Source organism: Pteropus medius, unplaced genomic scaffold, assembly GCF_902729225.1.
Source record: "Pteropus medius unplaced genomic scaffold, Ma_sr-lr_union100, whole genome shotgun sequence".
NCBI lineage: Eukaryota > Metazoa > Chordata > Mammalia > Chiroptera > Pteropodidae > Pteropus > Pteropus medius.
In genome coordinates, this window is record NW_024356249.1 from 1,176,999 (window position 1) to 1,196,250 (window position 19,252).

The following is a 19,252-nucleotide window of genomic DNA, read 5'->3' on the forward strand; positions in this document are numbered from 1 at the left end:
AAAATTAATGGGCACTGACAGAAGCAGGCCCCGACCGGTTAAAGGCCAAACGCAGGGCGAACAGGCAAAGCAATGATTAAAGGGAAGATTACATTATAGCACAGATTTCTACTTAATTATCTATAAAATAGATTACTGAATTAAATAACTAAGTTGAAATATTATATATACCATGTCTAAACAGAATAAGTAATATAGAGTATATGTAAGAATTAAGTGTTCTCCAAAAGAGGGGGGGAGCCAGTATTGGGCAGTAATAGGCCTCATTCGGAGTGTGACATACCGAGTTTTGGGTTCTCGGTAGCAGGAGTTACTATAATGAACATGTGATTGTGTTGGCTGGCGCGATCAGTGGGTAAGCTGGTTCTGTCAGAAGGTATTTCTGAAAGGGTCAGTATAGGAAAAGTATTAACAAAACCCTTTCTCCCTCTGTATGAGAATCTGACCCTCAGTTACATATAAATATCTTATGAAGACTCCCTGCTTTGGGCTTCTTTGAGTGTGGTGACTCTTCTTACGTGTTTGTCCCTTGGCTCAACTGTGGAAGCTATGTGTATAAAATTATTACAAGAGAAATTGGCTCCTTTGGGACGTGAAGCTTTTACCTGAACATGGGTCTCTTGTCTTTGCTCCTGAGCTGTATGATTGGCAGCCAGGGCATCATCAAAGAGGAAGGCCCAGCTGCGCTGCTGGTGAGCTGGGTCCCTGAACCATACCCACGCAATAGGCTGGTGCCACAGTGGCCTGTGAGAGCCTCGAACATCTGACTACTTCCTGGAGCCCAGAAGACCCACTGGTGGGTGCGTAGCAGTCGTGAGCCCAAACCCTGCTGCCTGGCAGATCTGTAGGGAAAGCTTTAGGGCGAACAGTCAGAGTACAAAGATGACCTGGCTTACTCGATGAAGGCTTTGAAGAATGACATCGGTCGCGAATAAATAAGAACTACGAACTCTGAAGTGTTTTCAGAAGAGTACCGATGTTGCTTAGCAGGAAGGAAAAAGGAAACTTATGTTTCTCGGGCTTTTTTGAGCGCTGCTGTCTTTCTTCCAGCGCTGGGCATCACCAACCTCAGGTGATCCTAAAACAGTCCTAGGAAGATATGGTGATCTCTATTTTCAGGTGAGGAAATGAAAATCAGAGAAAGTAAGTGACTGCCAAATAGCATAGAAAATCAGTGTCTACGGTGGAAGACCTTTCTGAGACTGAGCTCCACTATGCGAGGGGGCCCTCACCGGTGTGTTCACTCAATACATCATTAACATCCAGGCACTAATAAGTGAGGAGCTGGGGAACCAGAGAAGAATCACTCACGCCCTGCCTTCAAAGAACATACAGAAGAGCGGGAGAGACAGACAAATGGAGAATTAGATCAGAGTATTAGGTGCTAAAACAGGAAAGGCAAAGGGCCCGTGGCAAGGTTCAGGAGGGGCACTCGGCCCAGCCCTGGGGGCTGTGGGAAGGCTTCAATGGGGAGACAGACAAGTTAAGTCTTAAGGGTGCAAAGTGGTTATCCAAGCCGAAGGCCAGGGTGGAAGGGAGAAGGATGTTAAAAAGAAGAGGACAATTGTATTGAAAGAGGTGACAAAGAGTGAGGTGGGTTCAGAAAACAAGAACGGAGGGAAACAAGGAGAGGAAGTGGTGAGAGATGCAACTAGAGAGATAAATAAGAGTGAAGTATGTGCGCCTAGTAGGTACAGATATGCCGCATAAACAACCATCCCAGTAACGTGATAAGAAGCATGTACAACGTTGCAGAAAAACACACAGAACAAATGCTTAAATTTACCCGAGAGAGTCAGAGAAACTTTCCCGGAGGAGGCAGGTCGTAAAGGATGAGAGGACCCAACAAAGCTGAAGAGTGAGAAAGGGGATTCCAGGCAAACAGAGCCGCTCGTGCCGAAGCCACCGCATTATACATCTTTCCAGTCCAGCAAAATGCAGAAATACGAGAACATAATATACAATTGCCGGCAGCAGTCCTTGGGGGTTATAAGGTCACCTTTGCTTTCTTAAAACAGAACTTTTTGTGAAATACAAACAAATGGCATTCCTTTCCACTTATCTCAAGTCACGAAAAATCGCAAACACAAGTGTAAGGTCCTCTAGACAGTCCTGCTCATCCGTAGTTGGGAAGTATCACGGATGTTGCATGAGGTAAAGAGCACTGGTCAGCACTGAAACTGTTCGAGAAATCTGGAATGTAGTTTTGTTGTTGTTATTTCATTGTTCATTTGTCTTTTTCATTTATAATCCTCCTGGACTCCAAACTACAGTTTAAACTCATTAAATGTCAGAATCTATGAACTGGGCCTAAGAGGTCAGAGAGTACTAAAAATGAAAAGTAGTCCCATGAGACCTAGAACAGAGGGTCCCCAGATGGAAATCTGGAAGGTCTCATAAGCTACTGTCATAAGCTGCTACTGATTAATGTGTTAAAGTCCCCAGCAATACACCAAAGAATAGATGTGTTTGGAGCGCACACATAGCCTTAGGACAAGCTCTAACTTATAATCGGACTCCAAAAGCAGGGACAATTCTCACCCCCATACTTTGACCCAAGGAACCTGGTCACAGTGGGGAAAAGCCATGCTCTGGTCCTTTGTGCATGAAACAACTAGATTGAAGGGGTTGAGCAACTGAAGTTAATTCACTGAAAGCAAAAACAAACAAATAAGATGGCCCCTCCCAGGGCTTCTCAAAACTGGGCCTCAGGCATTGATTAGGAATTCTTTCCCCGCCCTGGGACTCAGGGAGGAGCTGGCAGGTCAGGTATCCCCTTGGTGATTTACAAGGCCAGATCCTCTCCCAAACAGCTAAGCGTCCCATCTCTGTGCCCCTAGCAGCAGGCGAGGCTCCCTTCCTCAGAGACTCACCTATTACTGAGAAAGATGGCCCCACGCCCACCCTTGACCTTGGTCAATGACAGTCCACGTATGACTAATGTTGTAGAACAAAGTCTGAGATTTCCCAGGAATTGCCTCTGAATTTCTCTGACTGAGGAAGCAGGGGAGGGGGTGTGAATTGATACCACACTTCCACTCAGCTCAGGGAAGGTAACTGCACTCAGCCAACAGACCACCGCAGCAAACGCCTGCCCGCTCGGGGGAGTCCACGTTGTCCAGCTAGCTCCTGGCTCCCATGAAGAGAACGGTGGTGGTAACTTTAGAGTGTCCACTGCATTGCCTATGATGAGTCTGTTGGGTCAGGGTAGGATTTAAAGGAGCCACAGTGGAAAGAGAAGGGAGGGACCCTTCAGAAGTCAGCCAAAGGCACCGAGAACCCAACAAGGGGCAAGACGAAATCTCTAGTAAAATGCTACATTCAACTGAAAGAGAGGAAAATCTGCAAGCCTAAGGCAGAAGGCAGAAGCATGTAATTCAGGAAGGGCTGAAGAACCAGAAGGTCACAGCGGGGCAGAGAAGTTGTCAAAGCGACAGACACAAGAAGAAGTAAATGGTCAAGTGTGGGTGAGGGTAAATCCCAGAGCAGGGGCTGGGGCAGGGTTAACACGGCGGATGCCAATCTAGGCAGCACGGGTTCCCATAGTAACGCTGCCCTGTGATGAAAAGAAGCACAGATTTCTAGGAATTACAGAAAGACCCGTTCCAGAATCTTTATATTTTAGTAAGTTGGGAATGAATATTAACTCATACTTTTAGTCTCAGCAGACATCTTTTGAAAGGGAATTTTAAGATATGTCAGAATTAGGAATTTTCCTAGCAACTTCAAGAGGCAAGTATCCATTTGAAGGCCAACAATGCAAACCGAAAGGCATTTTATTTGTGTAATTCTAGAAATGAATATATAGATCCCAGAACAATCCTAAAATTAATTTCATAACAACATAACAACAGCAATAAGAACAGCGATGTTTATTGAATATGTACTCCATGTGGGACTCTAAGCATTTCTCATATGCTAACTCATCCGCTCCTTCCAGCAACCCTATGGACAAAATACTCCTACTATTCCCATTTCACGAACAAGAAAAGAGAAACGGAGAGAGACTAAAAATCTTCCGCCAGATCGGCCCGTTCATAAGGGCCAGGGCCGGGATTTGAACCCAGGCTGTCTGGTTTCGAGGTGCACATTCTTAGCAACAGCAGCCCCCACATGGGAGACTGTGATAGAAATCCGGATTCAGAACTGCCATGTGTCCCAACTGCACATGTTCACAACTTTGAGAATTCTTCGTGATCTCAAGCAATAATATTCTCACTGACTTGTCGCCACTGTTCACTGAGAGGAAGCAAAATCGATGCCTGTGAAATTTTATTAAAATAAAAGTGATTAAACTTATAAAAACTGCTTATATTATATTTTTAAAAACTCTGAAGTGTTTAAAGCAAATATGCATCTTGGAGTTTTGCTCAGTCTAAAAAAATTAAAAATTACTTGAAAACTTACTTTAGCCACATGACAAAGGAACACCATTGGAAGACTGGACTGGGTGGAACCTAGTGTCCGAGGGCCTTGTCCCCACACAGTGGAAACCGGCAGCTTGTGGGAATCGCTGTCGCTGCTCAATTCGCTGTCAGTTACAGCGACAGTTTCCCCTGTTGAGTGCTTCATACCGTACGCTACGCTGACACGTCAGCACGCGTGGCCTCATGGATCCCTAAAGCCCTGTGAGGTCGATGTCACGGTCCACATTTTAAAATGAGGAGCGAGAGGATCAGACATGGGATTAAAGTAACGCATCAAAGGCCAAAAGTCTCGGAAGACGGACAGAAGCGGGATTCAGATCCGAGTCTGGGACCGCACTGCCTTTGTCTCTGCCTCGAGCTCACTGCGCTGTTTTCTCAACGTCAGCTCATCGCAGTCGGTATAAACTTCACGTCTAAGCCAGCGATCCGCTCGTTACGTCGGGCCGATAGTCGTGAAAATGCAACCCTTTGTCTACACAGCGAGAGCGTTTTTACTATACGGACATTTTCCAAAGGCCGTTTCACCCTCTCCTAAACAACCGCACCAAGAGAGGCCACGAGACGCGTCCCCAGGTGAGACAGGGCAAAGCAGCAGCGTCTCTTTCCTACCGATGTTACAGGACTGGTGTCACGGGAGGGTCAGGAAGCGCCCTGCGGTCTTGAGCCAGGCGGAAGGACGCCCTGGCTCCCTCCGGCCCCCTCTGCTGTTCTATGGGGAAAAGGGTCTCTTGGATCCAGACTTCAGACGACCAGACTCGCACCACAGCATCTCCACAAATGTCTGCTTCAGCTTGCTGTTTCCCAGAATGAAGACAAATGAGTGGCTGGCAGGATAAATCATTGTAATTAGTTCTCCAATCATCTGAGTCATCTTAGTTCCTGGTAGGAAATAACTGGATGTTGTAATTAAAAAGGCAAGAAAGTAAAGCAGGAAGAGGAAGAGGAAGGAGAGCATCATTTTAGTGGCCCTCTTGTGGGCCTCAGTGCTGGCATCGCTGGAGCTGGCGCTGTTGTGCTGCATCCGCCGCCCGTGCCTCCCCAGGGAGAGGATGAGCACGATGTAGGAGGCCAGACACATGATGAGGGGCGGGAGGTTCCACAGGGTGCCAAGAACATGGGTCACTTGGTACTCGTTCGTTAGTTTTCTACAGTGCTCAGTCACATTCCCTGTGCCATCGATTCCACAGAGGGCAGAATAGACCTTAAAATTGTGAATCAGAGACACAGCACTGCCACACGATAGGAGCAACGCAGCCAGCAGCATCCACACAACCACGCTGTTAACTCTCCACTTGAGCCAGAGGAAGGTGGGGTGGGAGAAACTGGTGATTTTCAGGCAGTAGAAGACACCGAGACAGGTGGCAAGCCAAATGCTCAGATGGTTTGTAAATGCCCAGAAAATATCAATCACTTGCATGATCACCCCTTCATCATGTGCTTTGGGAAAGAACACAAGTATTACAGCATCAGACATGAGAATCCACAGCAGAGCAATCCTGGAGAGAGCCAGGTTAGTGGTGATAAAGTCAGACAAAGAGATTCTCTTGCTCTTGAACCAGCCGCTGCCGTTGACCACCCCGATGAAACCATTCCCCAGCATTCCCAGAAAGAACTGAGTGGCAGACAAGACCAGAAACACCCACTCTGTGAGTCCCGCCATGCCCGCTGTCAGGCAGACGCAGTCCTTGTTCTTTCTGTGGGTGTACAATCTCCTCGCTGATTTGAAATTTCTCCCTGTGACTCTGTCACCTCTACCTGCTGCTTTACTGTACCTGTCTCTGGTCTCTTTCCAATTTAGACTGTGGTAGAGCAAATTTGCTGAACCCTCTCTGGCTCTTTCAAGTCAGTCTGTCCTCTTCACAGATGACATGGATTATCGCGTTCCATCTATGATCTAAATTCAGCAGCTCTTTGCTAAAATGCAAATAGAGTGTCTAGTGTCACACAGAAAAGGAAGCTGTCGGAATCGCAAAGAAGATGGAAGACTTGGACTCAGTTTCACAGGGAGTAGAGTTCTGAGCCACAGAACAGAAAGGTGAGTGTCACCAGAAGAGTCACGTGCACAATCAAGAGGGAGGGAGGACTCAGGAACACACACTGAAAGGGGAAAATACCAGAATTCCACCAGAAGGCACTACCAATGTCACCTGGAGGGAGGCTGAAGTGCATGAAGCAGGAAAGGTTCAGTGAGTGCCACTGGTCCTGGACGAGAGCCAAACAGTACACCTCCGAGACAGGAGTACGCCTTGCTTGAGGGGCCCAATTTCTTCCCCCGGGAACACAGCATCAGGACTCCCTGACCATCTGAACACCCGACGATGACAACGACAAAGTACAGCACGTAAGCTACTCACAATACCAATTTTTTCAGAGCGCATGACCACTATACTGACAAGTCAGCAGTGGTTAAGCCGACGGGGTTTATACACAGATATCGCTTGTCAACCAAAGGCTTATTTACCTAAAACAAAACAGCGCCTTACAAATTTTGACCATGACCAGCAGTGAAGTACTTTTTATATGCCTTTTCTGTATGTATGCGTCTGTATGTCACCATATATAAAACATATTACAATCTAAATATATGTAATATATATATAATACGTGTTTGTTGGAACACAAAGATTTCACAAAACCGTATTTCTGCTTTCTACTTGTGTGGCCCTCTGATATTTTCTATCCTATTGTATTTCTTTCAGTGACGCTTGCATATCACAAACTTGATGTTACAACCTACATCAAGGAGTTGTGATAAATGTTGTTTAAAAACACCGATATGAAGGATGGTGAGAAACCAGTGCCATCAAGATACAGAGCAGAGAGTTCAGTGAGTCATCCGATGGCAGGCAGAGGGCTATGCTTTTAGGTCTCTTTGGAAGGACCTCACAGAGTGGCAGATGATAAATCGGGATGAATGATACGTAGTCTTTTCCGGACAGGTGCCCAAGACACATGCCACTCACCCCAGCCAGATGAACCTCATCAATCTTGGCATTCCATGGAGTACAACATGATTTCAGGGCACTGTGGAGTATACTCGGGCATAAACACAGTCCTCTTCAGTCTCCCTCAGCTGTCTCAGGCTGACTTAACGACCTGGCCCCAAATTCTTCCTGAACTCCGTGCTGCAGAATCAGACGAGGCCAGTTCCCAGCTGCGCCCTGGAACAGGATCCTAGAGCAGTCATAGGGCTGATCCCACAACGTGCCACCAACCCTGTTCAGTTTTCTCTCATGACTGATTTTTGTTTTTATAACATCATTTACATCCCCTCATGAGAAGAAATACACTAATAAGATTCTCCTATACGTGTATTAGAATTATGCAGTGAGGAGGAAGTTCTGAATATACAATATATCAGAATACATTTCACATACCATTTATGTTTGATTATACTTTTTTACTAACCCAATTATTTTTACCCCTTCCAAAGTTAGAACTTGTACCTTTTTATAAGTCATCATTGAGCAATTTAGGGTTAACTATAATTTTTCTTTCTTGTCTTCTGGTTATTTCCCAGGACAGTGTGTTTCCATGTACACCACATGAGCTGGTGACCAGAGTTCAATTTCTGAAAAGACTTTGTTGGATACCATCATTAACATTGCCCAGTTATATCATTCCATTTTTTAACATAAATACTAAAGCTATCATCCTATGAATAAATATCCTGGCATTAATAATGGGTGCTTCTACAATGTATGCTGACCATTACCCACCAAAATAACTATTTATATTCCAAGTCCAATTCATTAAAGCCTGCAGCTCTAAACATGGTTTATTGGAGGGATCGACACCCCAACCATGCTTTGGGGTCTTTGGATCTTTCACCCCAGGCTGTAGACATCTAGGAAGACTGAGACATCATGTTCTTGCTCTCAACTGTTCTTTTGAATAAAAAAAAAACCAAAGTATCACTCAGGACCCTGACAAGAAACAATTAGCATAAACTGAGCAATTCTGGAAGAGTTTTAAAAAGAGATTTTTAAAAAAAGGATGACTATTTACAAAATATAGAGTATAGAGGAAGCATAAACAGAGAGAAGGACAGGGTATGCTGCGTGTAAGGAACCTCCTGACAGGAGCTGAGATTTTTCACTTGGGCAACCCTGAAGACCACGAGCAGGGAGAATAAATCTCAAACTCCAAGTCAGCAGACTACCAAGGCATTCCGGTGTCATCCCCACCCCTTCAATACTCTGCCATTTCTCCACAGAGACTTAGACATAATGGTCTAGGTCTTTGCATCATTCAGACATCAAAACGAGTCACAGATACCTGTTAATACAAACCTAGGTTCACTAATCTGAAGAACACCGAAGAAAGACAGCACAGAAGAAAGTACACAGCAGAGAGATCAACAATATGTACCACGGTGCTCGCTTCGGGGGCAGGTATACGAAAAAGCACAGTAGGCATGATGATAAATAGAGTGCAGGCTTCCAGGTCCCTTAAGATCCTTATCAGAGAGTGCATAATGGCAAGGAACACGTCTGCATGATGAGCATCTCATCCGAGCCCTGAAGGCTCACCCTCAAACCGTACAAGCATGCGCGCATCCCGCCCCTGGCTGGTGCGGATGAGGCGCATCATCGATCCTGGCCTTGCACTGGACATGATCCCATCGCAGGGCACTGCAGGATACGCTCCATTCAGAATGAGCACAGGCTTCACTTATCACCTTCGGTTTCATCCCTCAAACATTGTTTTACAAAAACAGAACGAATGTCTGTCACCCAGATGTTTTCGACATGATACCTCCGCACCAATACACGAGCTACAGGCCCTAACCTGTCAAAATGTTACCCCAAAACGTCCATCCAGTCACTTCTGACCAGACACTGGGGAGAGACAGTCCTCCCAGAGTTTCTCATGCTTCCACACACCTTCCTGGGTGTGCTAAATACGTGAGGCCCTGACCACTCGTCACCTGGGCCACCTTTTAGGGTTCCGTTTGCAGCAAGCAACCTCGAAGGATGAGGTAATGCGCCCTTCTGGGACAAAAAGCAGCCTTGCTTACTCCTTGCTATGAAAGCAGTATACCTCTCCATCAAGAAATCCATCTAGACTCCTGCATTGCCCTCGTGGGACTTGCAGACACAGGAACTTATGCAAACATGCTGATGTTCATGCTGCTGTGCTATGAATATGATCATCTTTCGCTGACCCCAAAGTTTCGTGTCTTCTGCTAGCATCCATGAAACGGTGGTAGGCTAACTTATTAGCTTGTAAATAAGGTGAAATCAAATCCCAGATCAATGTGGTCACCACCGGTTTGGGCAGCCTATTCGTTATTCACTCACTGTCTCTCGAGTCCAAACCCCCTACTCTGCCCTATTCCATGGCGGCTGGGATTCTACAGACCATTTCCCAGACTTCCTTTCCAGATGCCTTGCTCTTAGTAGTGTCTGCCAGTATGAAAACCGGCAGATGAGAAGGAAGGAGAACGAGAGAAAAATTCTGCTTCTTGCTCCAACGATGTGACACTTGTTGGCAGTTCTTTTGATTATGGAAAGGATCAATGGCTAGACTGCAGGGACTGGATGAAACCATCTATTCAGTGTCACTAGCCCTGGCCAAGGCCATATAGCTTCACCACAGCAGACATGACTTATAAACACTCCTCCAGCAATGCAGCAGCAGGTGCAGGCTCAGAGACTCCAGCCGAGCGACATTATCCATTTCTGATTTCTGAGTGTAACCCCATCTTCCTTTTTGCTCCTGCAGTACCCCTTCCTTCTCCCTTCTCCTCTTCCCACTTTTATAAGTGATCTCTCACACTAAATTCCAACCGTTTGAATACCTATACATTGGTTTCCATTTTCCCAACTGGACTTTGAATGATACACAGTCCTTCTACCTCTTTTGTGGTTCGGAGTTTTAGTTGTCTCTTAGATTCATCAAAGATCTAACATACATTTGTTTCTCATTCTCCCTGGGGTTCCGGGGTGAGTGTCAAGAGGAAATTTATAAATGCCATTTTCACATCAGAACTTCTGCCAATCAGTTTGTATTATGTTCATTATTTTAATGCTATCCACGTGTCGATAATTTCAAAATGTGTATCTTCACACCAGACCACTCTCTGAGCTCTACATTCCCATATCCATTGACTTATTGACTTCTTTACTTGGCTGTATTATAGACATTTCAATTTAACATATCCCAAAAAATTCTTAATTTATCCTCATTAAAAAAAAAACAAACCCCTCTCTCTCACCCCCAATCTTCCCTATTTCAGTAAATACGAACATCATTCACCCAGTTATTCAAATCAGGCACCACCTAAGAATTAATTTGATTCTTTCCTATGATCTCACATCGATTCATCAATAACTTATCCTTTCTAATTACAAAGCACATCTTGAATTTTCCATTGCTACTGTCTCCATCCTGGAGCAAGCTACCTTGACCTCTCATCTGAACTACTCATTGTTCTCCTAACCCACTTCCTCACTTCTAATATTTTCCGCTATTACAGATTCTCCATATAGCTACAGGAATGACCTTCTTAAATATAAATGTAAATGCAAATGAGATCGTTTTGCTCCATCACTTAAAACACTTCAATGGCTTCCCAGTGCAACTACAACAAAATATAAACTCCTTACATTATATTGTAATGTAATCTCTTCTGCATATCCTCTTGCATGTACCAGGACTCAAGATCAATTTTACAGTATTTCGTAGTCTGAGCTAAGGAACAGGAATGCTTGAAGCTAAGTATGTGACATTAGGCAAATTTCTTGAACTTTCTGACACTCAGGTTCCCAATAAATGAAATGAGGAGGGACCAGATGGTCAATACGAATTCACGGTTTAAGGGCCTGGGTTCTGGAGTCAGACCTAAGTGCTATGGCTCATTAGTTTTGAGACCTTAGGCAAGTTAATGTCCCTAAACCTCAGTCATAATGATAGTACTTATCTTATAGAGTTGTTACGGTGATTAAATAATAGTGCCTATGCAAATGTATAAGGCAGGAGCGTTCTTTAACTGTTAGCTATTACTAACATCAGCATTAATAGGGTCATTGCAGTATATGTTACCTATACTTGAAATATTTTTATGAAAACTTCTATTTGTTTAATGTAATATTTAATACATTTAGAAATACACGCAACATATATGTAAGTCGTAAAGCAAACAAAGAACCCATAACCCCGCCCCCTAACTTAAGGAGTAAAACACACTAGTGCTGTGGCATACACCTGTGTGCTTCATCTAACCCGCTGTGCCTTCCCGCAGTTTCCTATGGTAACTCATCTTGAATTTATCATTCCCCCTCTTCTTGAAGTTTTAGCATACAGATGCCTATCCATAAACATATCGCTTACTTGTTTGACTTTAATCTTTATAAAAATAACATGCTAGGCAAATATCTTCTGTAACGTGGACTCAACTTTACGTTTTGAAGTTATTCCTGTTACAACATCACAGCGCTGTATAGCATTCCACTGTGTGAGCGTTTATTTATCCATTCTCTGTCAATGAACCTTTGGGTTGTTTCTAGTTTTGCACTATTACGGACACTTTTGCTATGAACACCCTTGGGCATGTTTCCTACAAGGTGTGCCTTAAAGGTGGAATAACTGGGGGAAATCTCAACATTACAAGTCAATGACAAAATGTTTTCTCAAAATGAAGTGCCAATTTATGCTCCTCCACCAGTTTGTGAGAGTTCCCATTGGTCTACAACATCTTCCCCCGCACTTTGTTCTAGCAAATGTATTGAAATTTGCTGGTGTGGAGGGCTTAAAATGAAATTTCGCTGCAGTTTCTGGTTTGCATTTCCTTGATTATTGATGAAGTCGACCACCTTTTCCTGTATTAATGGATCATTTATATTTCCTTCTTTGTGAAATGCCTCTATGTCTTTGCCCATTTTTCTAAGCTGTCATTTTTATCGCTCTGTAGGCCTTTACATATTCTAGATGGAATTTTAGTTATATTATCGCAAATATCTTCTCTCCCAGTCTGTGACTTGTTATTTTGCTGTTTTGATGGCTTTTGATAAACGGCTATTCTTAATAGTTAAATTTATCACTGTTTTCTGTTTATATTTTTGTTTAAAAAAAAACTTCCATGCCCCTAAATCATAGACATCATCTTAAATTTTCTTCCAAAATTTTTAAAGTTTTCCTTTTCATAAATAAGTCTTTGAGTAACCAAGAATTCATTCTTGCATAAGGTGTAGGGCAGAGACCAAGTTCATTTTTTTCTTAATGGATAATAAACTTTCCTAGCATGATTTATTGAATAATCTATACTTTACCCAGTGAACTATAATGCCGCTTTTACCATATTGCATTTCCATGTATGAAAGGTCTGTTTCTGGGTTCTCTATTCTACACCACTATTCTTTTTGTTTATTCCTGCATCCACTATATACTTCATTTATCACTTATAGCTTTATTTAAAAAAAAAGAAAAAGTCTTGCCAACCGGCAGAACAAGTCCCCCATCTCAGTCTTCCTCTTCAAAAGTATGTTGTCTTTATCAATACATCTTTAGAATCGACTCGACCTGTTCTCCCAAAACTTCTGGGCAACCTCAACTAAAACACTGATGATACAGTAAAAACTACGTTGTACTTAGGATCTAGTTATTTTGCAATGGGAAGCTCCTCACTCTATATTATCTAGTCTGCCAGGGGAAGCATATGGAAAATTATGTTCTTTACCTAAGTGCTCCTTTATTGGACAGGGAGCTATTAATTAAGGGTCCTCATTAGGGATTACTAGTAAAACTAAACTGATGAAAAAGAATATGCCTGCATTTATTCTTTTTAAGGCTAATTGCTAAAATTTTGTTACATTTTATGTCCTGGTTCCCGCCCCAAACTTAGAATGAGGTGTAGGTTAAAATCCTGAAGGACTGTGGGAGCAGAGGTAAGACTGTACTTCTGCCTGCAATGGAAGGTCATCTAAGAGAAAGGATAAGAGTAAAGAGTTGATTGTGTACATAAAGGTAAGAATGTATACATTAGTAAGGATTGGGTTTAACGGCAAAGCACAAAGAAGTGGCTTAAACAAGGTAGAGATTTATTGTGCTTCCCAAAGAAATCCAGAGGTAGACTGCCCAGGACTGGTATGGTGGTTCCATGGTCATCACAGATCCCAGCTTCCTCTGTCTTCATCCTGAAGATCATCTCATGGTCCAAGATGGCTACTGGAGATTCAAGTCATCGTGAACACATTTCAGATAAAGAAATGTCAGATGAGAGTCCAAAGAAGCACAAAGGATGAGCCTTCCAACAGCTCATTTAAGAAAGGGGTCCTTAACCACTAAGCCACGGACCTGTACTGGTCTATGGCCTGTTAGGAACCAGGCCGTACAGCAGGAGGTGAGCGGTGGGTGAGCGAGTGAAGCTTCATCTGTGTTTGCAGCTGCTCCCCAACGCTAGCATCTCCGCCTCAGCTCCACCTCAGATCAGGCATTAGATTTACATAGGAGCACTGGTCTCTGGTGCCAAAAAAGGTGAGGGACTGCTGATTTAAGGAACTTTCCTGGAAGCACCACCAAATGACTTCTGCCTGTACCCCCTTAGCAACCTTAACTGCAAAGGAGAACAGAGAGACAGTATTTTGGCTCTGTGCATCGTCACCCCCAATAACACATGGGTTCCATAAATGCAGAAGGGATAACAGATGTTGCTGGGTATCAACTATGTTTACTTCCTGTGTTTTATGATATGTTGCCAGCGTGGGGCCTTGCAGACCCTAGGAGAGACCGCCCCCTCCCAAGGTTAGCTAACACCTGAAACAGTAAATGCCTTGCCCACGAGCACACCTTTGATATGCACTCCAACCAGTCTCGAGTCCACACCCCCCGTGGGCCGCCTTTCATCAGGCTCGTGCTGTCCAGGACACTATTTCTCTGCCCAAATTCACGCCAGGGTCTGGTACCTGACCACTAGGAACCGAGAGCCTGCTGCAGATTATTCAAACCGTCCAACCCCAAACTTGCTCAGCTTACCCATCCTGTCTCATCCACTGTTTCCTCATGAAAAGGCACAGTTAGAGCTCTGGCCCACACCTTCCCCTCACTCCTTCTGCATCCCGACCTACCTGCTGCTTCCCCGTGTGGTCCTGCACGGTGAAGTGTGTGCCCTCCTTTTGTAAGCAAAAGCCTTTTTTTCAAAGGTGGTTGTCTCCGAGTCTGTCATTTCACCACACTCAACGAAAACAAATCGTAAAACAAACAGGCGACTGGGAATCTTACCCACATCATTGTTTTCCATAACAGAAAGCTAGAATCCAGGCAGCATTTGAAAGTTATCTCCCAAAATCTGTTTACAATGTGTTTGGCAGAAGAAAAAAAAAAGTCACTCTTGTCCCAACTTCTCTTCTGAGCTCCAGGCCCATTAATCATCACCCTGCCAAATACAAGCTAAAACATCTACGATTAAACTATGTTCAAAACTAAACTCATGATCTTTCCTCTTCTCAAACCTGCTCCCACATCCACATTCCTTAGTCTCAGAAGCAAAGTGCCACTATTCACACGGCTGCCCGATTGCCTTCTAACTGCCCACTTCTCTCACCTCTAACATCCAGTGTCACCAGCAGTTTCTGGGCAGGAGCTGTGTGTTCTCAGCATCCCTGACCCGGAACCTGGCCCAGGATCTGACACGTGACTGGTGCACAATGAATGACTCAGTGTGAACCCAAACCCCCCGTGTCACCTTTCACCCCGACTCTTCTCACCTTCTAGGCCTGCCTGCCTGCCTGCCTCCAGGCTTTCCCCCTCCCAACCCTTCCCCTATAGTCACTGTTCTTTGTAAAGCACAACTCTGATGCTACGTCTCCGTCTTGAAAGCTCCAGAGCTCGCCACTGCAAGTCTTCGGCAAGTTCTCAAGGCCCTTTACCATGCAGCCCCGACCCCCTCTTCGCGTTTTGTCCTTCACTTGCTTCAGACACTGTTAAGTTTCTGGGCCTTGGTTCATGCTGTTTCCTCTGCTGAAAACGAACCTAACAATTCCCTTCTGTGCCCACAGGATTTGATTTCTACCGCGACTAGACTGCGGTTCACAGTGCATCATATGTGTTCAGCTGCAGAGGCTCCCGCTTATCCTCCCCACCGACTCCCTCATCCTAGACTGGGTGCGCTGCAGGGCAGGGGTGCTGGGGCGGGCGGCCCTGGAGCCGGGCCTGCCTGCGTGAGCGCTGGCATACCGCAGGTGCCCCACAGGCGTGTGTTTCAAAAGATGCCCACATTACCTGCAAAAAGCCAGGGAAGATTAAAAACAAACACTTCCCAAGTGGAATACAATCCCAGTCATCCGTGGATGTTAATAACAACAAAAAATCAAGTACGATGTACTAAAACTAATATGCTCTCACAAGGGTCATAGTGGCTAGTGGCTGAAGAGTGACATGCCTTGTTTAAAATAACGTCAACAGCAACAACAGCCAATACATGTTGAGCACTTGATCCAGTTACCGTGTGCTAAGTAAGTTACGTGTATTTACTGTGCTCTTCACAGCGGCCCTGTAAAGTAGATACTACTACCATCCCTGTTTTATTCACAGGAAAACAAAACAGAAACCCGAGGCAGGGAAGGTAAGAAACGCGCAGAGGTCACTGGGCGGTGGGGGAAGCGGGGATTCATACCCAGGCTGTCCGACTGTGCGGCCTTCACTGAACCATTATGGTAGATGACATTTTTTCAAATGCCAGGTGCAACAGAAAAACCAAAAAAATGTCAAAAATGTACACCTGTATGCACAAACAAGACTCTGAGGTCAAAAGCACGGCAGACAGAAAATAGATGAAGGATAAAGAGACAGAAATGTCATTACTGTAACTGCGTGACTCCAACAGCCTAAAAAGCTGCACATCGCCCTGTCACAGACTCTGGGACTGGCACACAAACTACAGTAGTGAGAGGGGACTTCAATGCTGTTGGCGCCTGCCAAGTCTAATTCTCTAAAAAGTGAGCCTGACGAATTCCTGAAGCATCTCCCTGACAGTGACATCTCTCAGCAGGAAGGAAACAATGGAGGAGACGATGAAAAGAACAGACACTGGAGACACCGCTTGGCAGAGAAATTAACTGTGACTTACTTTCCTGTAGAATCGTCGGACTGAGTGAGAATCAGAGAGAATGAAGAGGTGGAGGTATTTCTCCCTCACGCGTAATTCTGCCCCCAATCAATTCTGCATTAAACTCGTGTGATTCGGACGCACCCCGAATGGGGTGCTAGTGGCAAGTGAGCAGCGGGGGGTTCTGGGTACCAGGGCCATTGGGGGTGGGAGGGCAGTGGGAAGCAGGCAGCGGGCAAAAGCAAAACGCAAACTTCACAGCCCCTCTGCTCACTCTCCAGGCCGCCTCTTAGAAACCCACGGCTTTGACAGGTTCCCTCCCCACCTGCAAAGTGGGGCTAATGCTACCTTCTTCTTAGGGTAACAGATGAGACCATGATGAAAAGCCCTGGGCTCAGGGCCTGGCACACGGTAAGCGAACAATAAACGTCCCACATTTGTATGATCACTGTTACCTCCTACAAGGTTTCTCTACAACCCAGTGACATGGGAGCTCTCTCACTTTCCACAGTGATTTGCTTGCTCTCACCCATCTTCACGGCATGCAATGCAAACCCTGATGAAAAATAGGCAAAGTCGTCCTTCCCTCATTTCCATGTCAACGTCCCACTGCAATCCAACTGACAACTCTCATAAGGCCCTAAAATGTCGCTGTGTGAGGCCGAGCTGGACGGGGTTCAAAAGGTAGTTTGAGTAAAAGACAAGCTGCCTTCAAAAACTGCATGACCTTCAGGGAACAAAGAGAAACCACTATAATTTTCCCTAGCTGAGCTGCAAAGGTTAGGCTGTAACCGGCTGGCATTGACAAGGAACCCCCAAAACAGCCATAGGAGCATGTCCTTTGTATTCCTGGATGTCTTCGAATTATCGTCCGGTGATATTTAAGAAACAGACGACTCTGAGAACTGCATTGGCAGCAAACAGCGGATCTCATATGTGCGGGTCTTAAAAGTTGGTTGCTCTGGGTACTGCACATGTATCAAGAGGAGAATGAAAGAAAGAGAAAAGAAAAAAAAAAAAAAGAGGTGACTGAAGCGTCTAAGCATGAGATGCCAAGATGCAGATGGCGGGGAGAAACACACGAACGATGATCTGGCTCGCCTCCGGTACACGCACGGCACTAGCTAAAGGTCAGGGAGCACGGCAGGTCTGGCTTAGAAACAATTGAAAGGTTTTTTTTCCCCAAAATGAAAAAAGCTTTATTTATTTTTCTTATTATAAAACAATACCACTCGATGCTAAAAAAAATAAATTAGAATATACAAAAGTGTAAATAAGGAAACTCACATATAACCTTCCCATCGAATTATCACATTTGATGTTTCTCCTTCCACACTTGTCTAAGCACATGATTTATATTAATTACACCTTCTTCAAAAATGAGATGACACCATACATTGTTTGATACTTTTTCTTCCAATTTTCTACGTATCATACCCAAACTTTCCGCTTAACATAAAATTCCAAAATCAAAGTCCCAGGGCAGTTTTCTGCAGGTTTGTTCCTTGACACCGTCACACGAAGACTGCAGGACAGACTTGGACCTGAAGACCCCTACTGTCTGTCACTGCCGTCAGATTCCACACGTCTCCTCTGCACCAGGCCAGGCTGGGGCAGCAGACGGGGCAGCAGACGGGGCAGCCCAGGTGGGGAGGCAGAGTTTGCACTCCTACGGCCTGGGTTGTGGACCAGCCGGGTCTGCAATACTGAGCACCTGCTGAGGCCACCACGCTGATTACCTGAGGGCTTCCCTGCCCCGGCCTCGGAGCCCATTGGGCAGTCCCCAGGAGAGTCTGGCAACTTTTAAGGAGTATAAAAGCAGTTTTGCTGAGGAAAGAAATAAAGAGTTGCCCAAGAGATGACTTCTGTCTACTTTGCAGTTTTGCTGAAGGAAGGTGACAGAGAGGAGGACTGCATCGCCAGACAGCGGCGAGCAGTTCACATGGTGGTCAGTGGCCCTGCGGGCAGGAACAAGATGGTTGAGATGAGGAAATGGCCATTAATTTTCTCCTATTCCTGGGTAAGGAGAAGAGAAAGCTGAAGAACTCCACCTTTCCTTAACCAAACTGCACTGGAAGTACAAGCTGCTCAAGAGTGCTGAAAGTACCTTAGAACCAAAACGGTCTTTAACACAGCATGTGATTTATGCTGTTCAAGCCCAGCGTGACCTTGGCCTGCAGTTCACGTCACATCCTCAGGCAGAAGGGACAAGACATGTAGCCTAGGGCACAAACACAGGCTGGGCCAAAGGCTAAGCTGGTGCCTGAGTGGCCCAGAGAGAATGAGGGTCTGCTACAAGTGGAACTGGACAGCCCGCTCAACACCAGCCAACCACTAAAAGACTACAACTAGCGGGCAGACCTGTGGAGGGGTGATACAAACTTTAAGAAATAAAAGGTGAAAAACTGAGTTTATTTTATATAATCCTGGTTAGTAAATTATTAGTACTCTGTCATTTCCAAAATCTTGTAATGAGAATAATTGTTTGTATACAATGATCTCTGTGGATATATACATCAAGAGAACACGTGGAAAAATAAACAAAAAAAATGTTATACCTGATTCTCTAACCTAGGGAGGCAATGTCAAAGGTTGCTTAGGGGACTTCACCTGAATGGGACTGAAAGGATAGAGAATAGGGGCTTAGAAAGACAGACAATATGGAAACAGACCCCTGTGTCACCACCTGCAGATGGTATTTCATCTCTCGTTATATGTTAGGTCTTTACTGCTAGTAAATGCTATTTCATAATTATGCTACTAGTGAAAATGTCCCAAA

General features: G+C 44.9%; 1 protein-coding gene and 1 long non-coding RNA gene across 2 annotated transcripts; both read right to left on the minus strand.

Annotated features, from left to right (window-relative positions):
• Nucleotides 1-3,838: 3,838 nt before the first annotated feature.
• Nucleotides 3,839-7,850, minus strand: TAS2R3 (taste 2 receptor member 3). Its single transcript, XM_039860602.1, has one exon. The coding sequence runs from the start codon at nt 6,085-6,087 to the stop codon at nt 5,137-5,139; it is 951 nt and encodes a 316-aa protein (XP_039716536.1). The 5' UTR covers nt 6,088-7,850; the 3' UTR covers nt 3,839-5,136.
• Nucleotides 7,851-13,447: 5,597 nt separating this feature from the next.
• On the minus strand, nt 13,448-14,545 carry LOC120601075 (uncharacterized). The gene is made up of 2 exons (XR_005652350.1): nt 14,495-14,545; nt 13,448-13,595 (listed from the first exon to the last, which is right to left on the minus strand). It is a non-coding gene; the product is annotated as an uncharacterized LOC120601075 (long non-coding RNA).
• Nucleotides 14,546-19,252: the final 4,707 nt, after the last annotated feature.